At 44.8% G+C, this 16,925-nt stretch overlaps 1 protein-coding gene across 2 annotated transcripts; it reads right to left on the reverse strand.

Moving 5' to 3' along the window:
* Positions 1-4,105: 4,105 nt before the first annotated feature.
* On the reverse strand, positions 4,106-13,011 carry TAL2 (TAL bHLH transcription factor 2). Of its 2 annotated transcripts, none has more exons than XM_023945082.2 (2): positions 12,901-13,011; positions 4,106-4,564 (listed from the first exon to the last, which is right to left on the reverse strand). In XM_023945082.2, the coding sequence occupies exon 2, from the start codon at positions 4,552-4,554 to the stop codon at positions 4,201-4,203; it is 354 nt and encodes a 117-aa protein (XP_023800850.1). In that variant the 5' UTR covers positions 4,555-4,564; positions 12,901-13,011; the 3' UTR covers positions 4,106-4,200. The 2 variants fall into 2 exon arrangements, with proteins under 2 accessions (XP_023800850.1, XP_023800851.1); XM_023945083.2 differs by having other exon boundaries at positions 4,106-4,561; positions 12,901-12,966.
* Positions 13,012-16,925: the final 3,914 nt, after the last annotated feature.

Consider the following 16,925-nt stretch of genomic DNA (forward strand, 5'->3'; position numbering starts at 1 on the left):
AAGTACACGCCTCACCACAAAGTCTTTCTCAGCGTGGTCAATGCTCCTGAAACCACGAGGCACCACACTTGTGGGACCTCACTGTGCATTGTCCAGTGCCAGGCACAGCATGTTCACATCCCTCAGGATCTGAATCCACAGAATCTCAAGCCAAAACCCAGACTGAAGACCTGCCCTTCCTCTAACCACAGGCTGGCCATCACTGGGATTCGTACACAAGACTACAACATCCTTTCAAGATACATTTGCAACTTACTCCTTCCCTTACCCAGCCTAAATATCCAACTTCAATCATATTCCACAGCCATGATGGGGATATTGAGAAAGTGGACGTGATGGGTGTCAGTTCCCTTAGGCTCTCTGACAGGTGAACAGTGGCAGAACTTCTTTCCTGCCTCTGGAAAAAGTAATCCTCATTTGAGCTGAAATGTGAAGCTGTATTCTTCCACTGATCCTGTTAGAAATTTCAAGTAAAGTGAAAAAACCTCAGTGTCTCACCAGGAGATACCAAGGATGCTTCTAGAAAATGCCACCTTAGCTGGTCTTCCTTGCAATATTGACAGCCACAGCTTCACAGAAAAAAAAAAATAAAAAAAAAAAAAAGAAAAGCTGTTTGTACAACCCAACTCAGCACTGCTAGTTACAACTAGGGCACATAGGGTCCTTGGGACTAGGGATATTTTTGTCATTTGTACTAAGGTTTTGCCACTGCAACAACATATCTGAGAATCTTCAGCCAGCTCCAAAAAACTTGATACATCTCTGTGGCACAGGTCCATTATCTGACAGCACTGTAGTGGCATGGCTGTACCATGCTCACTTCCAAAGGAGGGATTGCCACGTGATTCTCAGCATACAAACTAGTTTGGCATCACCTCCTGGGAGCAGAGGGCTCTCTCTAATGTGACATTGTCTTGCTTAGTATAAATACATGCTGGACATCACACATAAATGCACTTCAAACTGCACATTTGCTGATTTCATGAATTTTGTATATTATTCATTGAGACTATGCTTTCCTGACACACATTCTGTGAAGGAATTGCTCTCTTGGTGTCCATAGAACACTCTCAGGGATGTGAGACATCTAGTCAAGCATGAAACTGAAACTGTCCCTGTGATCCAGTGATTTCCCATTTCTTCCTCACAACTTCTGCATCTGTCACCCTGGTGCCTGCTCCCCCTCTCCCAGCCTCAGATTCAGTTGGGGATTGGATTGTTGTCACCAGATGTTAGCCAGAAAGAACAGCTTTATATCCTAAGCTCCACTCAGTTTTGAATTAATTTTTATCTGAACCTGGACTCCTGTTTGAATCTTTAGGTTGTGCCTATCTGAACATCTCCAGATAACAGTGGACTCCAAATTAATTCTTTAGAGTGTCTTATGCTTTGTAAAATGAAGTTGATTAAAATCTTTTGAATTGTGAATGTTTGGAATGTTGCACAATGGTATTTTAGTTATTCGTCATTTTCAAGAGCCAGTCAAAATCTTTTTAGCCCATAGATGGAAGTACAATATGAACTAAAAGTGTAAGAAATTGTACAAAGAGTTCCTGTCATAATTCATCATTTGATAATGTTGTTTCTACCACCAGGATTCTTGCATAAGAGACAGGAGAAGAATCCTCTGCTGGAAGTTTCATCCTAAGGTCTTTGGGATCCTCTACCAAGTGGTATGCAAATGTAAAATGAAATTTTAGAGAAGTTTAGAGCAACGAAGATTAGTTTCTTAAATAATTTATTTGGAATATATTAGGTGTTAAATAACATCATATAGCACACAATGTTATCAGTTGCACCATATTTGTTCATGATGACACAGATAAGAAATCCCCAAAACACCAAGAAGAAACTTGACCAAAAAAAGAAGTCTTTGGTAGAGAGATCTAGGGAAATACTTGCTGGATGTGACAGTAGGAAGCCCCTAAGCTGAAAGGAGATCAAAGAAAACAGTGATACCCAAAGCAATAACAAGAAGGGAAGATTTTTAGCCTAGAAAATACAACAAGCACGTTATGTTACAAAATTGCCAGTTTTTCTTTCCTCTTCCCAACGTGACAGCTGCTCACAAGATGTTTTTCCTCAATGCCTTGGTGGTGTGTGTTTCCTAGGACAGCAAGTGACTGATAGACCCAGCAGCACCACCACGCCTCAGCAGGAGTGCTGTGATTTTACTTGGACTAATTTGTCCTGCTGCAAGTCCAGCAAGCTGCAGGAGAGCTGGGAGGAGGATGTAGCTCATTATCTTTGAGGTGCCATTCAGAGGGGGCTGTGGCCCCATTTAGTCACATTAAGGTGGGCAGAGGTGGGGAGAAATGTACCGTGCAAAGGACTCTTGCCTTTCCACTCAGCTGCTCCCCAGGGCAGTCCTGATAGCTCACAAACCCAGGGATAAGCAAACTATTAGCAGTGTTCAGAATGGAAAACAAATCAACATGAACCCTTTCAGGTTCTTCTATTCTTATTTTCTTTCTTTCTTTTGGTCAAAATCTGTCCACTGGCATGCCTGTACCTTACAGCACCAGCGCTGGACGGGCTGAGCTGTGCTCATGTCAGACCTTGGCTTTTGCCAATGCTGAGGACAGCTCAACATTCCCATAGCAGGAGCCAGCCCTGGCTTCTTTGGTGCACCTAGTGCTTGGTGAGACTTTGAAAGGCAGCTCAGCTTCAGGTGCCAAATCCCCTCATGCAGAAAGGCTGTACATGCAGCATGCACAAACCCTAGTTCTGCTTTCTGAAAGCACCTCTTTGTCTCATGAACAAACAGAAACAGCCCAGGGACATGCCTTGGCTTACTAGAGCTAATTTTCTTTACCAGTCAGGAGCAATTGTTTTTCTAAGCCTTGACATGTACCTTGGTCCACATGGAAATCAAGAGGCACTTGTGTCAGTGGGAGCAGGATCTCACCAGAAAGCCACTCTGCTTAAACCTGGTGGCATTTTCTCTGCTGTTTTGGGCTGCTTGTAACATAAGCAGACCAGGCCTTGGCTGGCATGGGTTACAACTCAGTCAGGAAATTAAACTGGATTTTTTTGTGGGCAACAATAACCTACCTAGTGGCCACTTTCATGAAACCTCTTTTCATGCAGCTTTTACAGTGTGATGATTGGCACTTTTCCTATAGAGAAATGACTCACAAATGGAAGATATTTACACCAGTTTCTTTGTCCTTGCTTCACTGGCCCGTTTGGGATAGTGTCCAGGTGGGAGAATCTCAGCTAGAGCAGGTGGAAGCAGGGAGTTTCAGGGCAGTCAGTGAGGTATACATGCATAACCAGAGACTTAGTTTTGTCCATAAAGGTTTCCATAGCGCATCACTGAGGCCTTTGTCCTGGGACCTCCCTCCCAAAGAGGACCTCCCCCATTGCTACAGCTCCTACAGAAGAACAAAGTCATTGAGTCAACAACCTCTTTGATGCACTTTTAAGGCAGCTGGGGCATAGTTGACCATCTTCCTTCATGTGCATGCTGCTATGGAGGAGATTTATTTTGCCTATTGAACCCTCTGAAACTCATCTATGACTATGTATTTTTGTCATTTTAAATTGTCACTTTTTGCTTTAACCTAACATTTAGTCTTGTTTAATGTGCTTTGCTCTGACGTAAGGGATCCCTCCAGTCTGATGAAGAAAGATGTAGCCAGGTTCAAGGGCTAGGACTTACTTTTTAAAAAAAAATAAATAATCAAGCTAGAAATAAGATCCACAAGTTCAAGAGTTAGTGCAATTAGTCCCTAGAACAACTCATGGAGGTCTGTGTCAAATATCACCTATCTCAAAATCTTTCACTACCGAGGCCAGATGTTTGCTGTGGACAAATCTTGTGGTGCTGTCATAATTCATCATCTCAATAGTGTTTCCTTGAAATAGCATGGGAAAATAATCTCTTTCCCTGTCAGAAGCACTGAAGGAATTTCTGTGCCCTGATTTATGGAGGAGATCTGGGCAGAAGATTCTTCTGGCTTGGACTCTGCCATGACAGCAGTGAGTCCTTCCAAACTCCCAGAGACCTCAAGTTCTCTGTCTTGACTTCCAGGTTTTTGCACGACCAAGGATTTCCTATCCTATTAAATAAAAATGAAAATTAAATAGCAATAAATATAAATAAATAATCACAATACATGGAAGAGCAACCCACAGATTATGCCAGGAAAAAAGGGACTATCACACTAACACAGAGACTGCACATCTCATTGTCTGCTAGGGAGATGATGCCTCTGACCAACACTCCGCTATATTGCTGCTCATGCCGGGACAGGAGACACCACAGTTTTCAATCAGTGTCAGCTCTTCCATGCTCTGCAAGTGTGGGGCTTGCTGGAAGAATCCCAGGATGCTGCCCCGAGCTGCCACTGCTGTCTGCTGCAGGCCTGGCTCTCCCAGGACCTTGACAAGGAAGTTGATGTATCTCATGGCCAACCGGAGTGTCTCGTTCTTGCTCAGTTTTTTGTCTGGTGGGTGGGTGGGAATAAGCTTCCTCAGCTTGGCAAAGGCACTGTTGACATTTTGCTGCCTCCACCTCTCCCTGGTGTTGGTGAAGATCTTCCTTGTCATTCTTAAGCTGCTGCAAAGAAAAGGAGATGGTGAGTGAATGCTGGATACCCTTGGCTTTCATACAGGCTGCTTTTTTAGGGGCTCTGTAGCCTCTGGGCCAGTGGCAAGCACAGAGTGGTGGCGTTAGGCTTCTAATTTTTACCCTCCCTGGCTGGTGCTCTTGTCCTGCATGTCCTTCACAGATTCACCCTAAAGTCATGATCAGAAGTGTTAGAGATGCAACTGGATGCCAGAGTTCAGTAAGAACTTCACAAAGGAGATAAAGGAGTTTAATTCCCTTTTATAAGCATTTGGTGCTGCTGCAAGCCCAGCTTCTCCAGGCTCCTCAGGGTGTCCCTGCAACAGAATTCCCAACAGAAAACACATTGTCATCCCACCAGGCTGTGTGAGAGCCACACAGGCACTTTTTATGGGGGAAAGCAGGCAGACCCAGTGCAGAACACATCCATGCTTTCCCAGCCTCATTTCACACCTCCCTGGAGTCTGCACCCAGCTGGCCCAAGTTTGATGATTCCTGGCTGAAACTAAGCCAGGTGGACTTCACCATGGACCTTAGGAGAGCAGCCAGCCAACACCACAGACCTGTGTGACTGGTTATTTCTCCAGGGCTGCGCCCACCTGGTTCCCTGCCCAGCCCACAGTGGCTGCTCACTGCTGGTGCCACACTTTTCAGTCTGGCTTCTGCTTTAGCCTCTCAGAAATGCCAAGACTTAAACCGTAAGTGCATGAGGGAAAGTGTGATTCCTACAAAACGTGCTGGCATCCCAGACAAAACTGCTCCCCAGTAGCTCCCTGTCCACCCTCACAGAGCCAAGCAAAGGGAGCCCCATGCCCAGAGCAGAACTGGCAGGGAGTACTGAGGCAAGGGGTGCACAGTGATTTTAAATGCTGTTTACCAGAGAAATTGCCAAAAGTTCTTTTTGTTGCCCTAAACTGTTCTCCCACCACCATGGGAAACTGTCTTCCCTTCTCTCCCACAGAAATGGAGGAGTCTGTCTCCTGAAGCAGCTCTTTATGCCAATGGCACACAGACAATTGGAGCAGGGAAGAGCTATCCACAGCCAAGAGACTAAAGGACAAATGTTTCCACTTACCCTTTTAAGCATGTGAAAACCTCAGCTTTTTATACTCATTGGCAAGCCCTTCTTTAAAGTAGTAGTCCCATAAAGGGGAGGGGGGAGCAAAGGGAATAGCATCCTTCATCCTCAGGAAGAGGAAACTTTGGGATGACAGCCCAGCTGTGATTCTCTTTCCATCTGAAGCAGCCTTACACCATGTAAGACACTCGGGGTTCACCAAATTACATGGTAAAAGTCCAAGGGAATAAAGAAACACAAATGTGACTCACTATTACATTGAGATGCCCTGTCAGGGAGCCAAGGCAGGGAAGTTCCTGCCCAGCTCCTTCAAGTTCTAATCCATCATGGATTGCCAGCTGCCAGGGGAGCACAGCTGCAGTACTATAAATCCAATTACAGCTGTGCTCAGAGATCTCTGGTCAAGGATGCAGCCAGTACTGGCACACCCCTGTATGCTGTAAATGGCTGCTCATGCTGACACAGGCTCCTCTTGACCCTGGCCTTTACATTGCTAATACATTTCTATTCTGGTAGAAGTCTGAAATTGCTGTCATATCTTTAGGGGATGAGAAAATTTTCTCATCAAAATGGCCTTGCTTCATGAAAGGCTCCTTTAGAAACCAAACCCTTATATTCCAGGTTGCTGAGAGTTTTTCTCATATTTTGTAGACTTACATTAAGACTCATTGCTTGACCCAAATGTGGATTATAGCTCTCTTTTTATTGATTTATTTTTAATTGTTCTGCTACTCCAAGTATCATTTTTTGCTCTGTGCTGTGGGAACAAACCTGCCTGGTGCTTTTCACCTACCTCAAACATGTTGCATGTACCTTTCTGACAAGAACACTGCCACGTCAGTGGTACAGATTTAAACATTGTCTTCCAGTGCTTCTCTGTACTGCAATGTTTTCAGTGCCCAAGGCAAAACTCTTGCCTTTAGAGATTTATTCTTCCAAGCAGCTGTTCAGATCCATGTGAAATGCAGAATGCCACCTGCTTCTTTCTTTGTCTTCTGTTTTGATTGAGTTTTTTTCTTTGCCTTTTTTTTTTTTTTTTTCTGAAGAAGAAATACTTATCTGTACAAAGGTAGTTATTTTTTGTAACATAGGGAAAATTATTTGGGCTTCCTTGTTTCTTCTGATGGGTTGACTGGACTGTATTTTACCAAGCCTTTGGGGCTCTGCATGGTAATTTTGCCGTATGGGTCAGTATTCACTGGGTATCTGTTTACATCTCAGCTACAAATACCAAGAGAGAGTCTGCTTCTTGTCTTCCTCCTGCTGCAGACAGCCCCCTGCACAGCACTCCAGGAAAGCAGGTTAACACCCAGCCCTGGTGCTATGAACATGCCCTCTTGTCCTGTTAGTGGTGTTATTGGTGGAGAAATAAACCCAGCCTACTCCTTCAGGCTGTGCTTTCTTTGTCTCTGCACTCATGCCTTTGGAAAGGACAATGCTGTGTTTGTGGTCACAAGCCTTGTCAGCAAACAGATGTCTTTGTGAGAACAGCTCCTGCTTTACACTTCAAAAATGTGTGTTTATATTTCTGACATTTATTTGAGATCAGCGAACAATAGCTCCTTTCCTTTCCCAGTGCCTCCTCTTGCAGGGATAGCTCTATGGGGAGTTTTGTTTCAGGTGTAAGCCACCTCAGTATGTCTCTCCACCTGAAATTCTTCTCCTTTATGTCTTTACTGGTGTGGGTTTCCTCTTGTTGTGTTTGGAGTTTCCATTAGAAGCATAACAGAAAAATTATCCATGTCCAAGCCTGCAGTAATTATAATCTTTCAGCACAGCTTTTTGCTCTATTCACCTACACATCCCCTCTAGTTCTCTGTAACCACAGCACCTTCCAGTCAAAATGCAGCCAGTTTGCTGGCAAGGGATCTGACTTCCATTTCTTTTGTCTTGTTCCCCTCCTTCTTTTCCTTCCTTCTCTCCTACCCTTCTCACCAAACTTGTCTTTCAATATATTATTTGCAACTTCAGGTCTTTGCTAATTTTGCACAATTGAGCAATGTATTCTTTAGCTTTCTCTGATGCACTGTATAAAAAATATATGTCATCTACTGGTTGTGTGCTGCTTGTATCCCACTGGTCTCTTTTAAATTTGTGCAAAAATCACCTGTTTGCAGAAATAATGTAGGGATTTATTCTGTTAACCTGCAGGTTTGGACTCTGCTCGCCTTTCCTAAACACAGATTAACAGCCCCACATTTAGCTGACAATTAAAAATCCAGGAAGACATCAGCTTAAATTCAAGAGGATTAATTCTTCTCTCAGCAATGTAATTTTTAAGTTTACACTATTTTCACTGGAAGAATTGCTTTGAAGGACAAAAATTTTCACTAAGGAAAGTATTTAACTCAGGTCAAGAAGGCATGTCCAAAAGTAGGAGGTAAATGCAGTTTCATGAGCTAAGGTGCACATGTACAACACGTAAAGAGAATTATGCAAAGAAATAACCCAAACAAATCAGCTCCAACAGCCAGAAAGAGAAAAAAAAACCAAACAAACCAAACAAAGGAAATACAAGCCACCACCCCCCATCAAAAAGACAACTGAAACTCTTTGCACCCCCGGCCTACCCATTTGAAAAATATTAAAATGTGTGGTGGGAAGAACACTGTCTGCTTTAAATGCAGCAGCGAGTTTCACCAGACAAAAGACTGAAGGGCAGAAGAGATGAAGACCTCTCCCGGAGCAGCAGTTCTGCTCTCCATGCAAAAGCCTTTCATGCAATTCAGCCAGCAGCAGCAGCAGCAGAGCAGCTTAGGCACAAAGCACATCTCTGCCAGATTCCCCAGCAAATGGCCCCCAAGCCAGTGGTTAATGTCTGAGGGCTGGCAGGGGACTCGCCGGGAGCCCGGCACTCCGTCATAATTAACAGGATGCCATTAACTAAAGATCTTGGAAGAGAAAGGTCCCTCCCTCAAGTTATACCTCTGACCTCGGTGAAGTTAAATCCATGTTGAAACTGGCCACTGGAGACCTGCTCCTGCAAATCTTAGTCAGACAGCAGATGCCTGCTGCCACCAAGAATTGGAGTGCTTCTAGTAAACCTGCGGTGCCACACCATCACTCCACAGGGGAAACCCACTGCCTGCTAAAATTGGTTATTTAACACATTGCACTGGATTTTGTAAAGTCCCCCCAGCCCTTAAGTAAATGGCAACAGAAGAGCAGATGGTGCCTGTTTCCTCTACCAGGCAGGTGCTTGTGAGCCTGGTTTGCCATGGGGAGCAGAGATTCCCCAGCTATCACTCCTTGCTGCTGTGCTTTGTTTGCTTTGCATCCCAGTGATTTGGGCAAAAGGAAAAAGGGGAAACTCAGCTTCCCTCTTCTGTTTCACACAAGCTCAAAGCATGGTGCTTAGCTTCATGCAGAGGGCAGGATTGAGCATGATCAAGGTATCACAAGACAAAACACTACTTATTGCTGACATGCAACTTCATTTTTTTTTCCCCCATTCCCTAAGAGGAATAGTCACTCCTTGAAGTTTAACCATTAAGAGTTTGCTGTGTGACTGCTTGGATTTCAGGGACTTTCTTTGGGTTGGAAGGGGAACTAAGGGCAGAGGGGACAATGAACCCCAGCCTGATGGATTGCACGGGGAGCAGCTCACGTCTAGGTACAGGCTCTTCCCCCCAGCTTTCCTCAGCTCATTCTCCCCATTGCTGCCTCCCTGTATCTCAGTGCTGACCCTTCCCAAAGTGCCTCCCCACCTGAAATCCCACAGGTGCATTGGTGAATAAGTATACATCTCAGTGCTGAGAGTGAATGCTGGCTCTCTTGCCTCAGGCAAAGTCCTTTTTCTTTCTTTCCCCTTGTTTGGTTTTTTTTTTTTTTTTCCTGCACCTCCTTGACCCTCCTGCTCATAAACCTCTGCAAGATTTGTAGAAAAAAAAAATTTGTCCGTTGTATGTAAGGATTTGTGTGTTAGAGCAGACACAAGCACAGGGTGGCCCAGCCTCGTGGTGATGGTGTAATGAATAAAAGCCTGTCCCTGCATCCTCAGGGTGATTCCTTACACATCAGTGAACTTCATTTTATTTCAAATAAGATGTGGGAAGAGGAACTTCAGGAGAAAACAAGGGCTCCTTTCTATGCCTCATGCCTCTGTTGGGAGTGTTATCTGACAATCACACCACAGAACACAGTAGAGCAGGGCAGCAAAAGCACTATAAAAACCAGTCCATGCTGACACAGTGATTTACCTTTTTTAGAGTCTGTAAATCTAGGACAAAATGCACATAGCAGAATCTCTGCTTCTGGGAGCTCTCCTGTCTAAGGGCAGCATTTACAAAAACTCTCATGGCCACACTTGTGCTCTCACTGAACCTTTAGAAAAAGGAAATCACTGGAGTTTTCAAAAGCAGCTATGTGAAGGTCTCAGGATAAGTAATCCTTCATTTTTGGGGTTACTACACTGCATGTGATCCCAGTTTCAGGGGCCAGGTCTTTCACCTGACCCAGGGCTGCCTCTGGGTTGCTGAGCTTTGTAAGCCAGCTCTCCTCCTGGAGGGTGCAGGTCTTCAGCAGCAGAGAGTTCTCTGCTTTCTGAGACAAAAAGACTCCACAGCATGCACACTGTGGCATCATGCCCTCTGGGCCTGTCTTGGCAAAGGAAGATCTGCAAAGCAATGAATGAGCTGCCCCCCAGATGGGGTTTGGGAGAGCACAAAATATGTGGCCAAGAACTTGAAGATAGTGATAAAGATGTAGTTCAAGAAAAGGTTACTCTGTACATGGGAGGAGGCTTTTTTGGGGTTTGGGGCTTTTTCTTCGTTGTTGTAGGGTTTTCTTATGTGGCTGCCTTCTGCTCAATACATTTTATGGTTCTTTGCAGAAAGATTAGTTATGCCACAGCTCTACACCAAAAAAATAAAGAACCCACTCAACAGCTTTTGCTAAATGGAGTTCCAGTGCATTGGCAGGGGCACGACAGCCTGCTAAGCTAAGAGAGGAACACTGCCAGAAGGTTTAGCCTTTATTTGCTGAAGTTGCACTTGTGTTATTTTCTGTTCCAGAGAATCTGAGAGTCTCTCTTGGAAAAGTGCTTCTCTGGCCTGAGTGCAAGTTCCTGTGGGTGTCCTTTAACAGCGGTCTCTGCCAAATTAACACCCCAAATACTACATAGAGACACCCTCCCCATGCTTTAAGGTAAACACAGAGAAGAAAAACAGTTTAGTTCTGTTGCAGGAGTTCTTCATGTCTCTCCATTTTTATTTTTTTTTTCCCCCCCAGACCCAGTGTGCAAAAAACCCTGTTCCACACTGATATTTCTCCCACCTCATCTCATCACTCATTCCTGCCTCCCTCTCTCTGCCATAACAAGGCAGGAGGGGAGCTGTGAATAGCAGAAAACATTTGCTCTACCTGTGTTTGTCAGGAAGTCCACATCCTCCTTCCTGGAAGGAAGGAGGTAAGTGAGGAGTGGGACCAGATGCTGCATGTCTTACGGCTCAGCAGACAGCAGTCTGCAGCAACCCACGCTGTTAGAGAAGTTGTTGGGAGCAGAAAGGGGAAAATCCAGGTCTGCAAAGGACATTTGCATCAGGGGGAACATAGATAATTATTATGTTTGGACATGGCCCCCAAACAATATTTGCTTTTCCGCTCTATCCAGGTCTTCAAATCTGTCACTGCAGCCAAAGCAAGACATAAGGTCTGACAGCACCCAGTGCCGAGCTCTGTCTTCCTGCCTAAGCCCAAGCCAGGCTGCAGACCACCTCAGGTCACACCAGTGCCCACTGTGCCTGAGGCCAGAGGTCACCATGAGCACAGAGGAACGTGGCCACCACAGCAAAATGTAGCTTTTGAAAGTCAGCAAACTGCAGCAAGGCAAGGAGCACTACCCCATTTCCCCCCAGATGTCTTGCCACCAACCTCTGTGGGGCTGCTCCTGAGAGAAACAGCAAAACAAAGATCATCCCTGCCTCAACCACCTGTGTTTATTCCACAGATTTCCTGTCTGGCATGCTGGCTCTGTGACTACTTCATTTCTTGGATCACCTGGTCCTATCCTTTACTACTGTAAAGGTTTATATAAACAGGCAGTAAAAACAAGCTGCCATTTATTTTAGGGTTTTTTCTGGTTGGTTAGCTTTGTGGTTGGTTGTTTGTTTGGCCTTGTTTTTGTTCTTTTTTTTTTTTTTTTTTTTCCTGTGTGAAATAATATAGAAATGCATGGTGGAAAAAGATTCTGAAAATGAAATATTGTCCTGTAGTGTTACAAGGAAATTGGGAAGGATAGAGACAGCTACTTCAAAAGACATGCATGTTTTGCTATTTTATTAACTTTCTTAGGCAAATAGTTTTATGCAGAAGGCTACCCCTGGAAACAGTAACATATTTTATATTTGCAATTTCAAAAGTTTTTTCACAAATCCAAGAGATACTAATATTTAATAGAAGTGAAAATAAAAAAAAGAAAAAAAAGCTAAACTTTTCCTCCTAAGTGCACTGTTGAAGTGAGGAAAATTCAAATGCCTATATATTTTACATCTCCATCAGCTGTAACTCATATGACCAGTAAATTATGGGGATATTTTTAAATATGTGAGGATTGGAATTTAAAACTGATTCCATACCTTCACCTGCTGACACTGTCAGTGAATTTCCACACAGTCTAGTGAATAATTAGTACATGATTATTTGTGCTTTTACAAGGAATTTGTTTTAAATATCAAACAGCATTGGAGGATTCACTTAAGTATTAGTTCTGAGCTCAGGGAGTCTCTGATGCTCTGTTTAATCCTTTTGCACCAGTGCAATAACTGATTTACAGCAGTTTGCAGTGCAATGAATGAGTTTGCCTCATGTGTAATTATACAGCTGTAAGAAAATCTCAGAATAGTTAAGAACAGTGATTATAAAATCACTTTCATTTCCTCCACATCTCACCACCAACGTTTCTCTCAAAAGCAGTAAAACCAATCAATATTTTCTTTTGGTAAGGTCTGTGGATACTCGGAATTTGGAAAGTTCAGGAACAAACTGTCTCTTCACTTGATGAAGTGCGGCCACTTGTGAGTGGATGTTTGTCAGATGAGATGCTTTACTCTTAAATTTTTGGCGACAAGAACCAGAGATGCCGCAATGAGAAATGAAAATCCAGCAAATTGGTAAGAGGCCACTGCAGAAATCCCTTCCTTTAAGGATATTCCCTGCTTTGAGGGGAAATTTTGGCTTTTCTAAGGAAGCTTCAAGACAAGCCCAAAAGACGGGAGGATAGCTGTAAAGAGAAGAGGCCACTGTCACTTACTTTTCTGGTACTTGTGCCTCTGGAAACCTGGTTGGGGGGCGAACAGGCAGCAAAATCAGGCGCTTCCTGTGATTCTTTCCCGACTGCTTTTCCAGTGCCTGGCCACAGAGCTTGCTCTTGCTGGAGTCAGCCTAGCACTGGTCCCGGCTGCCTCATTTATAGAGTAGCAGGTCCTTTGTCTGGCGCGTGTCACCACTAGTCCTGGCAATCCAGGGAGCTTGTTTTGCATCTCCCGGGAGATTCTCTCTCTGTCTCGCCTTTCCTCTGCTCACCACATGCCCCCCTTGCTCTTTTCTGGGGCTGGTGTGGGCTGGTGGCTGGGTCCCTCCTTACCAGATTTTAGTCACTTAGCTCTGTGACTCTGCCTAGGTCAGGTGAACTTTGCAGCTTTGCAGGAAAGAATGCAACCAAGCATTAGCAATAAACTAATTCCCCCCTCTTTTTCCTCTTCTGTTTGGGGATTTTATTTATTTATTTATTTCTATATTTATTTATTTATCTGTTTAAATTTCACTTATTTATCCAGCTCTGAGCTTGCCAGTGTTTCCAGAGACCGATATAGCTCTTTTGAAAGCCCTCCTTAGCATGGCTCAGAGCTAAGGGACAGGCTGGTGTATTTATTGCCCTCCCAAGCGGGAGAAGCTCCTGCTCTGCTCTGCCAGGATGAGAGGCGTATCTTTGGGGTGAACATGTGCAGACAAGTGGATCCTGCACTCCCTTCTTTGGTGGACTGGTGCATCCAGCCTCACCCTTGCCCTGGGTAACCCCTCATTTACAGGTCAAACACTGGCCCAGGTTGCCCAGAGAGGTGGTGGGTGCCCCATCCCTGGAGACACTCAAGGTCTCTTTGGATGGGGCACTGAGCAACCTGATCTTATTGAAGATTCGGTGACCTTTAAATTGAAGGCTCAGTGGCCTTTAAATGTCCCTTCCAACCCAAACTAGTCTTTGATTCTATGAAAATAGCTATAAAATTGTCCCAGGCATGGCCAGCTAGCCTTACTGCAATCATACAGATCCTTCGGGACCTGTCCAATCCTTTCTGCACCTCCATCCACTTTTCCATTAAGTGCTGAAAGTTTACTTTGGATGAATGTAAGAGCAAATAGGGAGAGCAAAAACAAGATACCTCCTTATGCCCTGGGGCAACAGGAAATATCCTGGGGATACAAAGGAGAACAAGGGGTGGGGAAGGAGAAGCCCCAGCTCATCACCCTCCTTTCATGGGGCAGGAAAAGTTCTGCACCCAGCTTTAGGCACACTCCACCACTTCCATCTGCCAAGTCCTGGGAGAGCTCAGCTATTACCCAGACCAGCTCACCCCAAACAGTGAGATGGCTCAGCAGTGCTCACCTATTGGGCTCTTAAAAGCACTGAGAATGTTTCAGCTCACAGCATTGCCCCATAAATATTAATAAGCCAGCGGTGGAATGATGCGGTTGCTCTCCGGAGAGATTGAGCCTCGGGTCCCTGCTGGGGCAGAGCTGCTCCCTGCAGAACTCGACTGAAGGTTCAGCCCTTTCACACGGTAAATTAACAGTGGCACTACAGCCTGAAAGCTGTGTCAACCGCTTCATTTAGCACAAGTGTTATGTTAACTAAAGGCCCTATTCCGGAGGGGCCTTTGGCCTCACAGAAGGCTAATTTCCATGTAATTTACATTAGAGTGTTGGAGAGTGCCCCTCCTCTCTGGTACTTCGTCCAATCTATTTTGTGCCCAAAACCTGACCTGAGATGCTCCAGCCAGCAGGCAGCAGTAGGGAAGGGGGCTTGTAAGGTCCGGGAAGGGAAGGGAACAGAAGCTCTTGATCCCTAACTGCTTGGATACTTCACTGCCTAGAGCTTTCAAAACCTGTCCAGACAAAGCACTATAAAATACACAATCAGGAAAGCTTCTTTCCTTGCAGGGAGAGGGGTAGGATGGGCTGCTTGTCATTCCCACTTGTTCATCCATTCAGGAGAGGGTGCAAACACGACAGCACTTTGTCTTCAGCTGCTGGGCACACCAGGACACACTGCCAGGCACTGGGCAGGAGGTCCCAGGTGAAAGTCAGCACTGGGAATGCTGATGAGATGGCACAGGGGTTGCTGACTTTTACACCAGCTTCAAGGGTCTTTTTCACCCTGTCAAAATGCTCTGAAGGGGTAGTACATCAGAGTCTTCACTGTGTCTTTATTAAGCTTCTTATTGAGCTGTGATTACTTGGCACCCATGAACCACGCCAGCCTCATTCATCTTCCTCTCTTTCTCTCATACTTGTCAGTGTCCTGGCAGCAGGGGGAACACATTACCAATCCATCCCTGCAGTCCTGGCATTACTTTTCCATGGATCAACCCATAGTTGCCAGGATAGTCCAGCTCAGCCAAGAACATTGGAAGCAACATTGCGCCTCGGGCTTGCTCCTCCTCACAAAAATCCCTGCTGGGACACATCCACCAGTTTCCTTGGAGTCTGGGGCAATTCTTTACCTGCAAAAGGTCTGGTCTTCAGCAGCCACCCATTACCAGTTCATGAAAATTGAAGAGGACACCAAATGCATCTTTTAAGGAGTGATTTCAGCAGGTCACTTCAGCCACCTCACCTCTGCACCACTGGCACCACAAACTGCTTGAGCTGGATGAAGAAACAGACTGAATGCTCTGTCTTGTGCAACTGTGTGACTCTGTGAAGTGGGATGCTTGAGAGCTGGCCACTTTGAAGATGTCAAGAACATGAGGGTGGCTGCAAAGTGTGAACATCTCAAAACTGGGTCACTTTTTGAAATCCAGCATGCCAGGATTAAAATTCCCTGAAGAAAACTAGGGGCATAACCCTCGCTGTTCCTCTTCCCAAAAGGAGGAAAAGCTGTTTCTGGCATAGGGGATTGTGTGGTGTGCCAGCAGGAGCAAAAGTCTTCATCCAGCTGCACAACTTCCAGTGGCAAGAGAAGCATCTCCAAGACAGAGTGATGGTCAGATGGGCAAACAAATGTTTATGGTTCCCACTGAGCCAGAGCTCAAACTCTGTCTTTCTCTTACTTGCAATTGACCAGGATAGCAGAGGACCCTGCCTAAATATGAGCATTTATTTCAAAGGGTGGGCCTGGATTCAAGTAATTTTTTCTGCTTTGGCCAAGGTGAGCCTGATGAGAGCAGCACACACAGAGTGATGGGCAGGAAAAGGACAGTGAGAGGCTGCAAACACACAGCTGGGTTATCACTGTGAGTTCAGAGCCCTGCTCTGCATATGGGAACAATAAGAAACAATTATGCACATCTGGGCTCCTGCCCTTTAAAATCATAATTTAGATTAATAGATTTTGAGTATATTGAGCTGGAGGAGGCTGCTTGAGGTTCAGAATAGCAGCTGCATGCAGACTGCTGAAATATTAAACTTTCATCATCTGAAGCTTTTTCATAGCATTTTTAATCTCTTATTAGTGTTAACAAAACACATCAGGGGGTGCTTTAAATTCTGGCCACACTTTCTGGCTTAATTCCAGAAGCCAAAAATCTTCTTTTTAATGCTGAAACTTGCTGATAGCATTGAAGAAAATGTTTAGCCACAGAATAAAGAGACTGAAAATCTAATGTGCCGCTAAACCTTTTCACTAGGAGCAAGGGGAAAGACAAACAGCTCATTTTCCACTTGACACAGATGCACCTCGACATTAAAAGTTCTTGGAAATCACCTAAAATAGAGGAAAACAAGCCAGGCATCTGCAAGGATAAGCAGCTGCCACTTTCAGGGGCACACAATGTGGAGCTCAGCCAGGTTGCATGCAGCAATAAGGCAACCACATCAGCATCACTCAAAACAGGGATTCAAAGAAATGTGAAGCTGAATTTAGGAAAATCTTTCTGACCAGACTAAAAGCCCCAAAGGGTCCTTGCCATAGGCATGCCTTCTACAACAAACTCAGAACTAAGGACAAAAAATTGTCAAGAGACCAAGAGATTTAATTTCCAGCACGACTTCAGACAAAACCCTCAACCCCCAGCCATGTGGATTTGATGTGTTGGAGATCTCCAGGATTTTCCACAG

The sequence above is a fragment of the Cyanistes caeruleus genome, chromosome Z (genome assembly GCF_971803275.1).
Source record: "Cyanistes caeruleus chromosome Z, bCyaCae1.hap1.1, whole genome shotgun sequence".
NCBI classification, from domain to species: Eukaryota; Metazoa; Chordata; class Aves; order Passeriformes; family Paridae; genus Cyanistes; species Cyanistes caeruleus.

Bases quoted from the DNA above. Each gene is read 5' to 3' on its own strand.
- TAL2 (XM_023945082.2), bottom strand. From the start codon at position 4,554: ATGACAAGGAAGATCTTCACCAACACCAGGGAGAGGTGGAGGCAGCAA.